This window comes from Anas acuta, chromosome 1 (assembly GCF_963932015.1).
Source record: "Anas acuta chromosome 1, bAnaAcu1.1, whole genome shotgun sequence".
Lineage (NCBI taxonomy): Eukaryota > Metazoa > Chordata > Aves > Anseriformes > Anatidae > Anas > Anas acuta.
Window position 1 is genome coordinate 93609344 of NC_088979.1, and position 19203 is coordinate 93628546.

Here is a 19203-nt window from a genome sequence, read left to right on the forward strand (position 1 = left end):
GACAGGCAAAACAAATAAATATGAAATAAGAAGTAAATATGTCTGGGCTAATGTGCGTCAATTCAGAATGTAACCTTTACATTAAATACTTTCATTGGGAAATAGCAAAATACAGAAGTAAATCTTAGAGCAACTAAAGTGTGTCACTCCACCCCCCCCTCACCCAGTTCCATCTTTCCCTACCCGCCTTTCTCTCTTACTGGACATTCTCCTGTCCTTCTTTATCACGGACAGCAGCAGAGCTACTGCCATTTTTAAAGAAACCAAACAACCACGGTTTCACATATGGAACAGAACTTTCCTCACCACTGACCAAACTTCCTACTGAGATAACATGGAGCTCTGTCATTTGGTTACCACAGATGTAAGGCTGCACAACCAAAGCTTTTGACAAGCTCTTAAATAGGAATACAAATATATGCATATACTTCCCACTTCCAATGATTTTCCAAGGCATTTCTTCTTTTTCAAGAACTGATCAACTCTTGCAGATAGTTGATATCTTCGAATAGACTTTGATAAGGAAGGTAAGAGAAGATCTGTCAGAGGTCTCATTAATCCAGAAGGTGCAAAGCCTAATTACCTGATCTTTGACGAAATTCAGCTGATTCATTAGATAAAAAACTATGAAGCTAATCTTGAAAGGAGACCAAATCCCTAAGTAGCCTGCTAGATAGACTTTCTTTTTAGACACCAATTCACTTTTCTCTAAATTGATCATAAGGCTTAGGTAAGAGGGAGATTAACCACCTTCCTAATTGTTTACTGGAGCTTCTTGGAAAGGCAAAGCTATTGGTAATCTGTTATCACGGATAAGGTGGATTTTTGATGACTAAAAGATATTGCTACTAATGTCAGTTGCAGGGGAGGAGGGTACAACCTAAAACAACACATCGTTGTATTAAAGTTCTTTTAAAGCATAACCAAGATGTAAGTCACGGGCAAGTGTATTTGTGCAAGGCAAGAATTCGATTCTCTTCTCTGCCAACCCTCTCCTCTTCTTACTGCATTTTTCATTAAAGTTACGTAGTCTATAGATCACACAGTTATAGGACACTAATTATTCCTGAACTTTCTTTATACGTTGAGTGTTTCCATGCACCTGAGTTGCATACCTGTAGCCAGAGTGAAAGATGTCAAGTAGAAAGATGCTGCTATGGATCTGGCAGTGTTTTTAACCCAAATCTTTGCTCTAGACAAACTTAGCTCCCAAATTCTATTTAAGGAAACTGCCTTCTATTGAGAAAGTGGAATATTGAGCTAGCTACATTTTGGTGGCACTTTTTTCTGAACAGAGTGTCAGAATTTTTGCAGTTGGATGGCAGCCGATAGAGTCTGGATTTCTCCCAAGAAAGAATGAAGTTTCGCTTCTTGCCTTCCCCTGGAGCTCCACATGCCTCCAGACATAGAAGAAAAAAAAAACAAACAAACAAAAAAACACAACTAATTTTTGCCTTTCTCAAGATACAAACAGTTGCTGCCTAGGGCCTTTTGCTACCAATACCTTTGTAGGAATACAAAGCTGAACAGAGCGTTCTAAACCGAAGTTGCAGAATCTTCACTTGAAAATTGACCAATTGATTTGGGTGTGAAACAGCTTCTTTTCCCAAGGAAAATCTCTTTTCTTCAGAAGAAAAGTCATGAAGACCCATGAAGTTCATAAACCCAGCCAAGCCACAGAACAAGCACAACTTTACAGATACAAGTTGTCAGAAGATGGGAGAACATAGAACTTCCACAGAAACCCTACAGGAAAGCAACACAAAATTCTCTCGGGCTTTGTAAGTGAGAATGAAGCAAAGGAATATCTGCGTCTCCAGGTCAGGAAGAAATGGTTATATCCATATATATTTTTATATACATCTGTATATATAACAAAAGGTAGAACGACTGCATTTTCTTTGTTGTGACCAAGCGATGTTCTTCCATAAGAGTAAGTCCAAAGGGAAAGGAGAAGGAACTCTGCCCATCCCTCATTAAAGGCTAGCAGAGAACAGTGGACTTAAAGTCCCGTACACATGGAACCAGCAGCTGTGTACATCTACACCAGCAGATTCAGCCGGGCCGAGAAGGGTTCCCGAGCAAAAGGACAACAATCTGCTCTGCTCGTACAACGTTAGGGCATTCAGAGCATCCGTTCCAACTAACAGCTCTTCCCCAGCAACTCCCGGGAATGTGTGGCAGTCAGCATGTTCCAGGAATCATTCCCAATACACGGCTTTCAGGCAGCCACCCAGTTTTACAGGCTAGGACAGTTAACTAGCACAGATGTGCGTGCTGCTCCATGGGGCCAGTGACTGGGAACATGCAATTTACTACCAGAGAATTACGCATTTTTGTCTGTAAGCTTTTTTTTTTTTTTCTTAAATCTCTTCTGACTACATCTGCTCTTGTACCTCCTTTTGGTGTACTTTACAAATACTGTGACTTATCTGTCCTGAGAAAATCTCCTTCCAAGTAGTGAAACCAGAGAGAGACCGGGAAAATAAATAAATAAAAGGCTAATGCTCTATCAAACAACTGCACAGTGAGATCAAAGGGCAAGAACAATTAGTTGATAATGAGGGTCACCAAGCTCTAAACATACATGCAAACATGTACATATGTACTTCACAAAGTAGTCTAAATTCAAGTGCACAAGATTACTTTGTTATTTGTTTTGTTTTTTCCCACTTATTTGCCAGAATCATCTGGTAGAATCAAAGTTTTCCTTTGACACATCAAAATGGCAATTTTGAAGAACTAAATTTTGGAAAACACTCCAGAGATGTGAACATTTAGCTTGAAAAAAAAAATAAATACCTTTTGCAAAACACCTGAGACTAAGCACCAGTAATACACTTCATACAGTATGGAAATATTTTACACACGTATGTCAAGAATTACTCAGCACTGTAAAATGATTACTTAATTTTATAACAGAAAAGTTTATAGATGTATAACTTACCTTTAAGAAACAAGAGGAAATTGATTAATAAATCAATGCCTTTTTTTTTTTTTTTTAAGATCTTGAAGGAGTTATTATATATGTCACTTACAGCATCAACTTAAAGTAAAAATAGGAAACACTACCTAAAACAAAATTGCAAATGAAAGTATGATGGAGATTTGTTGTTTTTCAAAGATGTTTTGATAATCTTTAGTAAATGAAAAATTTCAAGATGCAAACTCACCCTTGCATTCCAAGCCAGCACAAACCCTCCATATTAGAGGAAGGTAAACAAATATGTTTGCCAAGACTTTTTTTTTTAATACTCTCAATTAGCTAATGTCTCCTTTTTTTAAATACTTTTAATAGGCTGATCTAATACACAGGCCAATATTCCACATTAAGATACCACTTATCATTTTTACATTTGCTCCATCTCCCATAGAAGGATTTTTATCTATTTCTGAGACACTACTAGCACGACAAAACTTGCATTAATGACAGATGAAAACATATATACTTTTACAAATATATGAAAGCTTGCAATCTCATTTCAAGCCATCTAAACATTTTCAATGTCCTTGAAGAAGCATGAAGATGAGTGAGCTAGCTACACTAGGCTACCATAAAGAAATATTTAATCAAAATAGGGTTGTATTCATCCCACTTCTTGGGCTTCTTATAATTTCTGTTGTCTGTACAGAGATCTTCATGTATTGTCAGAAATGGTTACTTACTCCTCTGGGTTGGTGAGAAAGCCCTGAGGAACTGGACAATAATCACAGCATCACAAAGCTTCTTCTCTATTCAAATGCCTTACTGCCTGCATAACCAGGTAAAACATAGCTTGTGTCCACAAACCAGGTAAGAATGAAATCAACTTCACCAACCTTTGCAGACCTGATCAGCCTACTGCATTTCCTGGAGAGCGCGTGTATTGATCCTTCTGCATTATATTTCTGGGGCAGTGCAAACAAGTGGCAAGATCATTGCAGGATATTGACCTCAAATAAGCAAGATACATGAATACAAAAATTCTGAGATGTTAGAAAAGATGCAGTAAGACAAGGTAACAGTGTTGGATTGTGTACCAAACTTCACACTGGAGTCTGTGTTCACACATGAAGTGGATTCAATAAGACAATGAAATGTTAGTAAGTTCGTAAAGATTTCTAAGATTTGCTGAATTTCTTTGAAACAGTCAATATAAGAACAAAGAAACAGGTCTAGCACAAGCTACCAACCTGAGGGAACATAGGCTTAAAAATAAAATATCTTAAAGATCATAAAGTTGAGACATGGCAAAAAAAAATACAGAAGAACTATAACTAACTGGTACAAGCAGAGCTTAATACTGTGCATGTATCCTCAGTTTTTTAAAGTCTTAATAATTAGTTTGTTATGAAAACACAGGCACCAACAGATTGGCATGGCTGGGGGCAGGAGGCAAGGTGGAAATCAAGAACAAACCTCTATGTCTGAAACAAAATTACTGCCTCCTGTTCCATCTTTATAGCAAATACAGTAGAGAGATGTCCCTATCCTCAATCTAAAAAGAAATCTAGATCTTCAAAGTTATTTAGGTACTTAACTCACTAAAATGTCAACAGTAATTAGATCCAAGTATCAATGCAGTGCTGGGCTTCAGAAACAAGGCCTCAGAATATCACATCAGTCGATCAACATATGTTGTGGTGCAAATTATCCACTAACTTTGTTGCCAAGATAACTGAAAGGTCAAAACAGCAAGTTTCATGTCTTACCACCATTCATAAAAGCAAATAATTGTTTCTTGCTCTCTAATCTAATCATTGCCCGTAACAGTTCATCAACAAATATGCAGTTCTGAAATTAGAACATCAAGATGAACATCTGAGAATTAAACATTCTCAGCTTCAAGTTATTTTCCAAGTTCAATTATTTTCCCTAATAGAGAAGGTTTTAACTAGACCCACGTAGATTATGCTTGAACTGCACCTAGTGACATAAAATATCTGATAAAGATGCCCTTAAATTGTATTATAGAATTATCCACGTTAACAAGTATGGATTGTTGATTGCCTATTACGACAGATATCATCATAAAACCTGGTGAGAGGAACGCTAACTTTCCTACATACACCTAAGCAAAAAGCTCCACAATCAAGTTTTAGACGATCCTATGTTTATTCCACAAGCTGGTAATAACAGCTTGGTGTAACAGTTGGCATCAAGCTATGCAATGAGCATGGTCACCACTGCACGAAGTAACATTTAATATAAATGTACTAGTAACTGTATATCAAGGGTTGGACTGATCTGACTAAAAACAGAGAAACGGCAGTTTTTAAAATGCCACAATGCCCAATTTCAGCAAGAAACATGAACAGTATTTACATAGTTCCTCCATCCTACCTGCATGATAAAAAAGCACCAGCAGAATCCCCATTAGGAACTACCAAGTACTACTAAGGACAGGCTCTTAAGACAGCCATCCTAGGGCCTCATGCACTGTATCTTGAAACCTAAGCCCTAAAGAATATAACTTATGAGATGGAGAGAGAGGACATTTACATCGGAGTGCATAATTTATAAAATAGGAGGCACTAAGGAATTAGAGAAGTGCATGTTTAACTCAAGCTACTATTAAGGCTTGTCTAGTGCTAGAACTAGTCCAAACTGATAAGTTTAGGGTATTCCACCTCCACAGAGAGAAAACCCAAATAAAGCTATTGCTGTGCGCTTGTACCAATGAAAGATTTCAACCCCAGGATGTAGTTTAGGAACGCAACACTTGAGAAATGATTCTTAGAAAGCTGTAAAGGGCAAGCTCCCGAACTAGCACTGCCCGGTGCTGAGCTCAAGGGAAGAAGCTCCCGCTGTATGGAAACTGCGGGTCCCTCTGCAGGAGGCACGTGGCTGCGTGTCACCTCACAGCCCCTGCCCCACTCCTAGCAGCACTCCAGTGCCTCCAAGCCAGGCAAATAAAATCACTTCGTGAAAGAAGTTTGCTTCTCCAAGCACACAAACGGGACGAGAAAGCTCTGTCTGCTGTACAGCATGAAGCATAAGGCACAAATGCTCACACTTGCAAATGCCATAGCCAGAAAGTCACCGTGATGTAGCACAGTGCCGAGTACATTAACAGCTCTAAATGCAGTCTGACCACCACGAGAACCTTTCCTTCTCATTCACGAGCTGAACACGCCGACACCACAGGTGACTTTTCATTACAGCTGCTCATCTGATGACTTTAAGGGCTTCAGAAAGACTTTGTGTCTGTAGTATGATGTTCACTGTAGACTGCAGACATTCTCAGTGGACTGAGCAAAAATGCTGGAAATAGGCAAACACTTCTTACACGCAACAACTTTTATAATAGTTAAGATCATAATTCTTAATCTGAACTTTTGTTCAAAATCAAATATATGCCCGAGTCTAAATGAGTCTTTGCTCTTAGAAATAGGTAACAGAAATAAAATTCAGCCTTGCAGTATCACTAAAGCTGAATTGTTCATTCTAATTCAGAGGAAATATCCTTGTCAGTTAATACTTTGCTGAAAGTTACTTCAAAAAAAAAGTTTGTTTTTAAAAACAAGATGGCCACATAAATCAGGATACACAATTACTGTTCCAAGATATTAAAACTATAGATGTGTATCTTTAAGACATTTATATTTGAAGCATTATGGAGCAACATGAAGTTTCCTGAAGTGCACGCTTGCTCTGACTCCTCTCCCCTGATAGCCCACTGAGCTGACAACACCGCAACTCCAGCAAGGCAGGAGAGGGAGGATCAGCTACAGCAGCTGAACTCTGCATCCCTGCCTCTCCCTGCTCCTCCAAGGAAGGCAGCTGCTGTTGGCTCCACCATCAAGGGCCCCCAAGCCCCACGGAGTATTCATGTCAACCACCCCTAACCCACAGCCTAAGAACGAGAATTTCGATTCATTCTGCTGCAAGGCACAAATGATAGCTTCAGAGGGAGAACAACCCGAGACAACCACACACGTAACTTTCTACAGGAATTCAAACCTATCAGAGTTGCTCTCTCTTAAGGGGAAGCAAATTAAATAAAAACCAAAACCTCCACAGATTTTCTATTTTAGACGTTTCACTCTGTTCCTAAATAAGTAGCATTCTCTATAAGGACAGGCTTCCACAACAAAACCCAGAAACAGTGAGGGTTTTTTAAATCATTTGTTTCCTCTTTGGGGAGGACTGAGGCTGAAAAATTCAATCTTCTATATCACAGGTACTAAGCAGTTTTGGAGGAGGGGAATTTTTTTTTTTTTCTAAATAGGCAACTTCTTTTTAAATATGGATGCAGGAATCTAACTTTAGCTGTCCAGGTTTTCACATTTCTGATCTCAGATGCAGAAAGTAGAGCATTAATCTAGTCTCTTGACTTCAAGGTTATCATTCATTGAGGTCAATGACTCCATCTCTGAAAAGCAGAACTTCCACTTTCAGCGCGGTAACTGTTGCCTTGCAGTAAGCAACTGTGTTCAACCCCTTTCTGCCTGCTTTCTCACAGCTGCTGGCAGAAAGCTAACAGCCAGAAAGACAGCACAAACAGCTCCTGCTAAGGGAGTTACCTATGTAAAAATAGTGGTTAACTCTAAAAGCATTCTTACTCATGCAAAGAGCTCACCAGCCATCTATATTTAAAACTAATACTGCTAATAAGCAGCCCTGTCTCTTACATTATTTTCTCTGCATCTTCCTTTTGGGGGATGAAAATGAAAAACCCTGCACGCTCAAGACCTGAATAGCTGGGACTGACTGCCTGTAACGAGAGAGTTAAACATGTGACAAAGTTACTGACAGAATCAGTCCAACTGGAATAAAAGTCACCAACCAGAAACAAAACCAGAACCAGCTCATGCCATGCTTCAGCATGGAATTAGCTCACGGGCCAAACATTTGCTCCTTTTTAATCCGATTCTGGTTTTATGCCAACAGCATGTACATCTCACAAAAGGGACTCCAGGTATGCAGTTACCTAAGCGGAACCACAGATACTGGCACATTCATCAGCTCCATAACAACTAAATCCAGGTAAGTGAGAAAAAGGTGATGCCCTAGGAAGTTCCTGAAATTTCCTGGAAAAAGTTGAAACAGCACTACAGCTACCTCAGAGGCTGAATGGCAGATCTAGTATAATGTAAAGCAGGGCAACTTCAAAATACAGAGCAGCAATATTAGACAGTTTTCTTCGGACTACACTTTTTTATTACTTTTTTTTTTTTTAATTTAGAGTTTTTTGTATATTTGCTTTTAATACTCACATATGAAGCATTTTTTAAAACAGCCATAGGTTTAATGAAATCTGTAGCTGAATTATTATGAATATAAGACGTGAGTCATGGCCCAATTCTAAATCTTCATTCTTCTCTTACATAAAACTAACACCTGAATACTTGCAAGAGTCATCCTGATCCAAGAACTTCCCCAGTCTTTATTCTGCATTTGTTAAATTTTAATAAGCAACTGGGGAAAAAATAGCTACAACGTAAGCATTTACTATTTCATTGTTCTAGCACCAATGCTATTGAGTAGTATCGGAATGGGCTTTTTTTTTTTCCAAACGTGAACATTATTTTTAAAAGGTTAAGAACAATAGGACCACTTCCAATGTTTCTTCAAACTTGAATATAACATTTTCACATTCCCTATCACTTGCTTGAATGTCTCTGATGTGTTCAACATAATTTCACACTGAACAGAAGAATTTGATACAATTATTTTGATGTTTTCAGCATGCATGATGTTTTTCATGCATATCTATGAAAATGTGAACGTGTTCAAAATGAAGTTAATATACGATAAATTCTAGTGCATAATTAAAGATAAAATAACCATTCTACACTTTTTAATGATGTTACATGATGAAATTTCTGGATGATATCCTGTAGGCACAAGAATTGGACAAAATATTATAGAAAAAATCTATATAAAACATAACTGATAAGTTATCCTATTTTCTTGTTGCCCTTAGAATACAGAAATGCCCCAATGATGCTCAATGATCTTGTGGGAGACCTAAATCAGGAAGAAGTATCTGTTGTGTTTTAATATAAAATTCATCACCACCAAAAAGCAGTTCAGGACATGCAGCCATGCAACTTTTTCCTTCCTTTCTGCTGTCAAGAACAACACTTCTCCAACAGTAACTGTTAGCAGTTACTCTGAGAGAATTGGTGTGTGGTGTTCCATTCCTCCAGAGTGGATCCTTCTGGATCTCATACATCTGGTTTAATAGATTTACACTGGTCCCTCATATGCTCAACTGAGAGGCAAGTCCTTTTCTGGTATAGGTCAAGAAAAGACAACAGGCTTGTAAGCTCTTCAAAAGCTTAAAAGATCAGACAGTTAATTATTCTTAATTATATATTCCTAGGCCACAGCTAACAAGAAAAAAATCAAAGCCAAAACAAGGAAGTTCTTTGTTTTAAAACCAATTCATTTTTATAAGATAGGCTCTACAAAGAGAGGGAAAAAAGTACCAAGAGCAACAACAAAAATAACCACACAGTGCTACTCTACTTGGCAGGTGCAGCACAAGACGTGGCAATTAATTTTAAAATGTACTCTTTTAAATGCAAGATCAATCCTTGCTTGTAAGTATGCAGCACAATCCCAAATCTGATGCTACCACACTATAAAAAGTAAACACTTGCTAATACAATTATCAGCATAATTGTAGTATTAATAATAGCTACCACTGTAAAGGCAGCAATAACATTGCACTTACAGTTCCAACTTTTCAGACACTGCTCTGGAAGAGATTAACTCTCAAAGAAGTAAAAAAACTACACATTCTGAAAATACACTTTTAACATAAACCTCATTCTAAGGCATTACCTTTGTTACCACATATTTGTGATGCACAAGCACGTCTGAAATATAAATTTAGCTCTTCCTATAATTAACTGAATGCCCAGCTTTGCTTTTTGCAAAGTACTTCACAGAAAAACAACGTAAGTCCTGTAAAATCTTAAAAAGTTAGCAAGACTGACAAAAAGCAAATCTTGAAAGTCTTTTAGCCCTCCAAACAGTTCCCTTCTCTGATTGTGTCCTACATAGCACAGGTGCTAAGAGCACAGCAAAATATCTCTCTCTTCTGTGACAACGAAACATATCACCATCTTTAAAAGAAAAGAAACAATATAATGAGGGATACTGGAAAAAGTGAAAAAAATAGGTCTTCCTGAGAGGGATTGTTTTCCTTGGTAATGCTGCAGTTAATTCCAGGGTTTTTGAGTAGGTCAGTTTCCAGTGAGATGAAGTGATGCCCACTGTAACAAAGAATGTATTTATTTACCCTATACAAGCTCTCATTCTTTACCCAAGGGTAGCTTAAGCATTACCAAGCATCTCTGAAACCCCAGATCAGTCACCCTCAGAAGCCGCGCCTTGTTAAGGATGCAAGAGGAACCACCCTCAGTAACCACAAAACCTTTCAATTTCTGGCCTGCGCTCTCACCAGCTACTTTGAACTTGCAGCAGGTATCAGAGTCATCACATGACTCTTGCTGTTACTGTACTAGAGAATAACTGCAGTACATTTTCTCATTCTAAGGCATACAAATCATCTTTCTTCTTAGAACCCCAACATACAGCTATTGGCTCTCCTAATAAACGGAGAGCTGCAAATAAATCTTACTTGTTTCATTTCCAATTTAAATGGCACATCAGAAGTCCCAAAGTCTTTGTCAAGATACCACTGACTTTCACTCTATACTTATCATGAGACTTCTAAATGAAGAGTTTGGGCTTTAGTAGATAGAATTACTACTAAAAACACTGCCTTTCAAAATCCCGTATACATTTCTATTCTTTAAGCTCATAATTCTACAAGCTCACCATCATCAGAAAACCTGACCAAAACTGAAAGTGCTGAAGTTTTATTTTAAATGTGATTAATGTGTAAAAATACTAAACTTAACCCTGTCAAACAGTATACAGGTTCTACTTTGTATCATCATCTCTCTGTTCCATTGTGGCATGAATACTTTTAGTCTTTCAAACCTCTTTCTCAGTATTTAAATTGGGCTATATTTTAATCTACACAGCAATAAGCAAATGACATACAAACTAATAAGTTGCTATGACTGCCAACTTGAGAGAGCTCCACAAATTTTACGGGACATGAAAATATTTACTTTTAAGACTGTAACTGCTATCCCTCCGTATACATAACAAATTAAATATCATCCCTTCAGAATATTTTTCTTTCTCCTCTTCTTTGCTGTACCTCTTTTTATACTCTTTTTAGGACCAGTTTTACTTGACTTATCGACATACAATTTACACACATACAACTGAAATGAACAAATGCTTAGTTTTCATAGAATGCAATATCCACTTACAGCATCTTGGCCTTAATCCAACATACTCCATGTAAATATACCCTGTAAAGCTGTTTATGCATGAACAGCTGATGCAACTGAAAACTGTCAATCAGGAGATGATCTGCATGCATACGTAAACGTATCTAGCTTTTTTCCTGACCTCAAGGATTCATCGGTTTTAAAGCAGAGCCAGCAAACACAAGACCTGTCTTACACGCACTTCATTTGTCACGGGCCCCAAAACGTAAGCATTACATTGTTCTGCAACTTAAATATGGACACACAGGCGTAAAGAACTACACCAATCCTCCTGTATAACCCAACTTCTACTCTGTTTCTGTTGATCATGATTTTTCATGTCAAAATATTAAAAAAAAAATTCAAGTATTTCCAGCAAAACAGTACTGCTACAAGTTATTTAATCTACAAGTACACATGGACCTTATTTTGCTTACCAGAAAACAGAAGAACTTCCTAAAACATCAATTTTAAAAATGAGTAATGAGTTAAAGATGTTCAAAGATCTTCTCCTCAGTTCTTGAGAAGTCTTACAGTAGCTGGACATAAATACGTGAGGCATAATGAACTCCTAGCTATTTGTTTGGTATGCTCTTTCAGATGGATCCGTAACATTTCTTTAAAAGGAATTTAAGGAAAGATGGAAATAGAGTGTCACAAAACAGGTGACATACATCTCTTGGTAAGCAAGCAGCATTAAAAGGGAGGTAATAACAAAGAAGAAAAGATGAAAAGCAGTATATTTAGTTAGCATCCTTGAAAGCAAACCCTTTTTTCATTAAAGTTTGGACACAAAATTTCCATTCAGGGAAACCATTTTCTTTCCTAGTCAGTTACAAAAAAGTTTTCATAAGTTTCATAAGAAGATTTCATAAGTTCTACAGTTTCTTAAATATTCTACTAAAGTTGGAATGACACAGTTTTGGGAGTACAGAAAAAGTAAAGTGGATGAAAAAGTGTTTCAACAACAAAGATTTTCCCTTCTAAAAGCCCATGACAATAAGCTCACCTGTATGCATCGTCTTCTTTCAAGTCTCATATCATCCTGTAGGGTTGTGGGGACAGGGGGAGTCCAGCAGGAAACAACACTGCAAAATGAAGAAAAAATACAAAGTATAAATACAACCAGTAAGATATCTCAAGAAATGATAACCTCTCTTCTACAGGATTCACGTAACACCTAGTTCAATCCTAGCTATCAGGTAGAACCACAGAGGTAAACCTAGGAAGTTCCAACAGAAAATGAAGTTTTCCAAAAACATCCTAAAGTAGAGGTAGACATTACAAAGACTGTCTTGCAAGGCTGAACTGTGGGATTTTGCCAAATCAACAAGCTACAGAACTGTAAGTGCACAGAAGTCTACAATGTACAACCCAATTTTTCCTCCTATGACATTGAATTAGGTTCATCTTACACAAAGTTTAAAAAAAATGCTCAGAATGATAGAATTACAACTTTCTGCATGACAAGGAGATATAAAAAGGTGAGTTTCCAGGGAACAGTCTCTCATAGAACTTACAAAGTACTACGGGACTATGAAAGAAAAACAAAAAGCAGCACCTAACCAACCCCTGGTCAAAGTATTTTCAATGATTTGCTTTTCATGCGCTCTCCAATGAAATACTGTTGGTACTATATAACCGATGCAGACATCAAAAACTCACTAATAAATGAGAATTTTAGTGAACTTCAGCAAATTGCTTAACAGCTCATTAAATTGCAGAGTCTAAATTATTACAATTTAAACACCTCCTGAGATATACATGTAACTCCAGAAAAGTGTTTCCAGCCAGAAACGCACATAGGTACTGCAATTTGAGCAGAAAATACTGAATTTCACATTCATTTCTTGACCAGCAATAACTGTGTAAGCACTGCACCTACCCTAAGCCCAGCTACCAGTTCTGCCACCATGCCACAGAAGTGACACACACACAAAAGCAGGCGGGGGTAAGACAGTACGAATTACTTTTTCAATACACATAGCCATATATGCTGCAGTGGGTTGTTATTTTATGAGCAGGTAAATTCTTGCTGTCATGCCTCCAAAAGAGGGAGGGAGCAAACAAAATCTGGCCACCCCTCATCACACACCAACAGCCTTAGTTTTCCAGTGAAATTCCACAGACACCTCCAACATCAGTGCCATACCCTCAGTGGCCATGACCTTGGCTAGGCTGATGAGTACTGTCTAAGGCTACACAGGATCCTACAAACTAGGTGCTTACATGCCTAAGTTGCTTCAGTTTGGATAAAAAAACTCATCCTGGTACTTATGCTAAACGCATACACCACACAAACAGATGCTGAGAGTGGCTTGCACTAAGCTTAGTCCAGCTAAACTGAGCAGTCACCCACCTGCACTCAAGAACAAGAAGAGAGGAAGGAAGACCAAGCTCTTCTGTACACTAAACAGTCACCAGATTTAAACAAACAGCAAAAATCCTTAAGTGCTAGATATGTCCAGCCTGCACTGATGTCTCACAGCCAAAGATCTGTATTGCCATTTTTGAAAGCTGTCCCTAGCTAAGATTTTTTTTTTAATTGCAGTATCTGTAGAAACTAGTATTAGAGCAAGTCTTTTCAGGAGCAGCTGTGAGGTCTGGAAACATCACTGTTTTGTCTCTACCACCTTGCAGCTCACAGAGGATAGAGAGGATTCCCTCCCATTCACCTCAGCACAAGGCCAGTTTCAGTAGTGTCAGTGTAGTTCAAACTATCAACAAACATGGTTTGTCCAAAACCCAGCTGATTTTCAGCCAGTAGAGATTGTAGAGCATTCATATAGACTTCTGCCAGTCCTGCAACAGGCATGGTAAGCTCCAAACATCAGCACATCTCCAGTGCTTTCCAACAGCCTAGTGCTGTACCAAACCCATGGCAACTCCAGCAACATACAGCACAGTGCTGTCCCGGGCAAACAGACTGCAAACTCTTTCTATTCTGAAATGTAAGAAGAGGAAGCCATTTAATAACAATGTGCCATCCAGCAAACACAGAATTTCATGCTGTAGCTACCAAACTTCACACACAGCTTATTTTGTCACAGAAGTGAACCAACTTCATCCATCTGGGAGGCTCTGCCTTATGCTGATTGTAAATTAACCTCGAATGCTTTTAAGATCACTTATAATACCAACTCTGAAAAGTATCCGCCTTGCAAAGGATTGACAAAGGTATAACAAAGGAGAAACCAAACTGAAAGGTATCACACACAGACCTGAATCATTTTTAAATCGAGAAGATTAAGTTAGAGCTACAGGCAGGGAGGAAGAGCTGCTGATGTAACTGAAGTCATTAACAGCTCATTAACAGGGAATCTGTACACCCACCCACCTCATAGCTACCCAGCAGAACATGCCCATCACAAACCAAGGCCTTTCTTCCATCAGTGGGACAACTACCACAGCCTGAAGAACTGGACAAGTACTGTGGAAGCAGAGAGGCAGGTGGGTGCCTGTCGTAGTGCTGTGTTCTAAGAAGGGACCCATGATATATAAAAAATAATAATTTAAAAACTCCAGCCCAAACCAAAGATAATGAGTTTCTGTGACTGTACCAATAGCACAGATACACAACATAGAAGGGTAACATTTTAAACTATTTTTTTCTTTTTAAAACAGACACGGTCAAACCACATAATAGCTGCAGGGGCAACACATTTAAACTGCCTTCTATCATGCCTCTGCTTTGCTGACTTCTTAAAACCGAAATGCCCTTTACACAGCCCATAAAAAGGGCTGCCCACTTTAGATGATAAACTGATGATGTAGAACAAAGAACAAATCCCGCTCATCACACAATCTGCAAGGTCACTACTAGAAAAGAAATGGATCCCCTCAGTAACAACATTTACTGGGCTTCAAGAACCCAGCTTGATCTACTGACTGGTACCTAACAGAAGTGAACTGGGATTGAAGGAGAGGAAGAGATAACTAAGGTGTTGAAAAGCAAATTATTGGAAGTTGTACAGCAAGCAAAAGAATAACTGAAGTAGTTTATTTAAATGAAGAGAGTGTTCTTAGAAATCAATTGCGTATGAAGCTACCATGCTAAAACTGTACTTCAAGCTTTCGCTTCCTGTTTTAATTACAGCTGCTTTCTGCTCTTCGGCTGCCCTTACCTACACAAGGCTCCTCTGAACTCTTCAAGGTATAGATAATGGGATTACCCTCCTACTCAAAGCAATTCCACATTCATGAATAATTTCAAGTGTGGAGTTGAACTTTACTACAAAATATTTAGTTAAATTAACAGAAGGTGCTGAGCAGGCATATTTTATCCCAGATCATACTCCATATTGTAAAGATGGTGACTATGAAAAACACCAAGCTTTCACCTGTCCCTAACTTTTCCTCACACCAGAGGCTGAGTTTCTCCATTAGCCTTTTGAGGATGTGTGCATTATCCCACCGTATTCCTCAACAGCATTCTCTCCTTCACTGAGGACACTTAATAGCCAACTCACTTGCCATGAGGTTCACTGTAAACCAAAGCTGGTTTCAGAGCAGACATACATATAAAAACCTAACAATTAAGCACAAAAACCATTATTAACTTCTCTCTAGAGAGGTGTCATCATCCTTCCCCGTTTCTCTTTTTTTTGTGTTTGCCTGGATATCAAATTAGATCGTGAGTTTTTGCAAATGGGGACAATTTTATAACATACGAACACAACAGGAATCCAGTTCAGCTGAATCTAAGAGCAGCAAATTGGGCTTTCTTAAACTTATTTCATAAACCTAAAAACGTAGGTAACTCGTATAATGTGTTGAATATTTAGTTTATATAATAGATATTAATTTAAAGCATCTACAATTCAAAGATTGCATCCTTGCACTGGGTGGAACAAAGTGTTAAAAGCAACAACCAATAACACCTTTTTTAAAAAGGTCACGTTTTCACTACAATCTTGGTTTCATTTCCAGCATCTATCTATGAAGCAGTCTTTCTCGACAAACTGAAATGACAGTTTTCAGAACATAATAACAGAACACCTAAGAGCTCGAATTAAAAGATAAGTCTGTTGGGGAGGGTTTTACTTTTTATATTTTACTATTAAAACACTTCCTAGAGAGATTAGTTGTCCTTATTTGGTATCACTGCACTATAAAATTCTACATGAAACCTTTAGTGAAGAATTGGGAGATTGTGCTAATGCCAGCCAAGTTCAGGAAGTTCCTTCTTCCTCTGTGAAAGGCTATTTTGTAACTTCTCTGGTACTTCATGAGTATTACTTGAGAAATCTCTGACACCCACTGTTGTCTGAGACGAACATAATTCAGGTCACTGACCTTCAGCAAATGCAAGCCTGTTGCTAGCAACATAAAATATAAATACTTGCTGAGATGCACAAATATTTATTTATTTACTGGTGAAATTATCCTGAACTATATGCCATTATGTTGAAATGATTACCTTGAGATGGTTAATATGCTGGAATACAATGGAGAGAGACACACATAAAGCACTAAAATAACAATTTCTTAAGCTTTTGCTAGTCTGCATCTCAACAGCGTGCTCTTGAAACCCAGGGACAACAAGTGATGCTGCTGAACACGAGACATACAGGGGAAAAGGTTCACCAAACAGATTTGGTACATTATTTAAAATACTGCACAATAAAACGTGAACTAAAACTAATACTAATGGAATTTTAATAAATAAATAAATCCCAGAGGGAATTTAGCTAGTTGTTGTCAACTTTTAGGACAAGTTCCCAGAGACGCACAGTTGAGGAGCTCCAGAACTGCTGTTCTGGAGTTTGCACATCCCCTGTTTTTTGTTACTGTAGTGGTAACACCCTGCCTGTTTGGGTATACAGACACACAGGTGATTTGGGCACAAAGTGCAGCCCAGGAGGCTGCACCGGGTGGCCCTGCTTGGGCAGGGCTTGGAGCAGGTGGCCTCCAGGGGTCCCTGCCAGCCTCAGCCACGCTGTGAAATCCAGCCAATTAAAAGCAACTTCAGGATAGCTATGGTAACACAATTTAGCTGCTGTACATTTCTGAAGTATAAACAGCGCGGTTTAAATGCTATTTCCAGTGCTCCGGACAGCAATCCTCAGTTAAGAAGCTATCTTCTGTTATCTTTAAAATGTTAACTTTAAAAAAAAACAAACAAAAAAAAAAAAACATGCAGTAGTATTTACTGCTTCTCTTCACTTAGGATAAAACAGATGTGATGTCATTTTTTTTTCCTTTCTCTTATATTGTTGCATATCAGGCTTCATATATCTGAAGTATTACACAGAGCTCAGTACAACGCCTCACGTTCAATCACACAAAGTAACAGACACAATTAAAAGTACATATGGCTTCAGCCTATAAACCCAATAAACTCCTGCAGTTTTACAGGCACCTGTCCTCGGTTTCATTAGTATATCCAACAGGACCACAAGTACAGTCACCTTCACTTGCTCGTTGAACCCCTACTTCAGACAGGGAACATTAAAGTTATGGGCTAAGGGCATTTTTGGACATGGCTGGCTCTCCAGCCAGTACAAGGCACCTATCAAACCTTAGTTTATATTAAACTTCACTAACACACCATTCATCCTAAGAGCTTGTGTTATCCTTTTCACTACCGAAGGGGTTTAAATATACACTGCTAAACGAGAAGACTGCGTTAGCTTCTAGATCAACATTTGCGAGACACTTAAGAAACAATTACATCTAAAACAAAACATACCCTACCATCCTTATTCTTGTATACTGTCAAATTGTGATTCTCAGTGCTCCAAACAGCACTAGTTCCTCTAAAAAAGAAAATACTGTGAATGGCTGGTTTCACTCTTATGCTAAATTTATACCATGTGATGCAAGAAGCCATCCTTTAAGTGTGAAAGCATGTGCAAACAGCTTTGCTGAAATCACAGAGTTTCTCACCCAAATTCGGATCTGGCAAAGGCAGAACTACAGTTGCACTTCAGCAAGAATTTCTTCTCGGCAGCAGCACTGCTTAAGCAGCCCGTATCCTTTCCACCGCGACCTGCTTGGCTGAGACAGTGCTACTATGACAGAGCCGCCCCGCAAGCCGCGCTGGGGAGCTGAGCCGGGTGGGGAACCCTGGGGAGCAGGAGAAAAGATGCCCCCCGTGTTTAACCCGTGCCAGTTCTCTCATCTGCATCGCTACAGCATGCAGCAAAACTGAAGGAGCAGCCTGGAGGCAGGGACAAACAGCCGGGACACAAAGGGGCTCCCTCAGCCAGTGATGCTGTCAAAGTCCTAGGGACGGAGGTGCACCTCGTGTCACTGCAGACAGACCCAGAACGGTGTCACACCAGCCTTAACGAGGTAAGACCTCAGGGTGCAACCTGGATCTCCAAAACACCTGATTTATGACACGCACTTATTTAAACCTGGCCTCTTTATGAATAGGAACGCATAACTCTCCCTTCTAAAAGATGTGCTCTTTTCCTTGAACTGATGATACTTGACCCATACAGCCAGACAACTCAGGAACTGTTTTTTAAAAATTTGGTTGTTCACGCTGTCTGTGGAATCAAGCCTATGGTTTTAGGGAGCATTAAAGTGATACAATATAAGAGGGAAAAAAAAAAAAAAGATTAAAAACACAAGCTAATATAAAGTTGAAATACATCAGATTTTTTTTTTTTAGATAATTTGCATATGCTTATTTCATTACTCACTGCCTTCAAACATTAACTTTCAGAAGTACAAACTTAAAATATTTTTCAGAATACTGACAATATGAGGAGCCACAGATTAGAGTGGGGAATTGCTTTTTTACCACCTATATAACAGTGTCAAGCAAAATGGACATGGTTAAGTTTTACCTGGTTTAGAGCAGCAAAGTCAGACCACTCTACTTACTTCCTTTGCCCTCCCTCATCCAACAGAAGCAGGGAGATGCTGCAGCAGGAGCTGCCCATCCATCCCCTGCAATATCCACAAAGG

The 19203-nt window shown here is 38.7% G+C and overlaps 1 protein-coding gene across 1 annotated transcript in view; it reads right to left on the reverse strand.

Moving 5' to 3' along the window:
* DYRK1A (dual specificity tyrosine phosphorylation regulated kinase 1A) overlaps positions 1 to 19203 on the reverse strand; it is an 89192-nt gene that overhangs the window by 47077 nt on the left and 22912 nt on the right. The window contains exon 2 of the mRNA XM_068688177.1: positions 12293 to 12371. Within this exon, the coding sequence (XP_068544278.1) occupies positions 12293 to 12302 (10 nt within the window). The 5' untranslated portion in view covers positions 12303 to 12371. The remainder of the gene's footprint in view (positions 1 to 12292; positions 12372 to 19203) is intronic.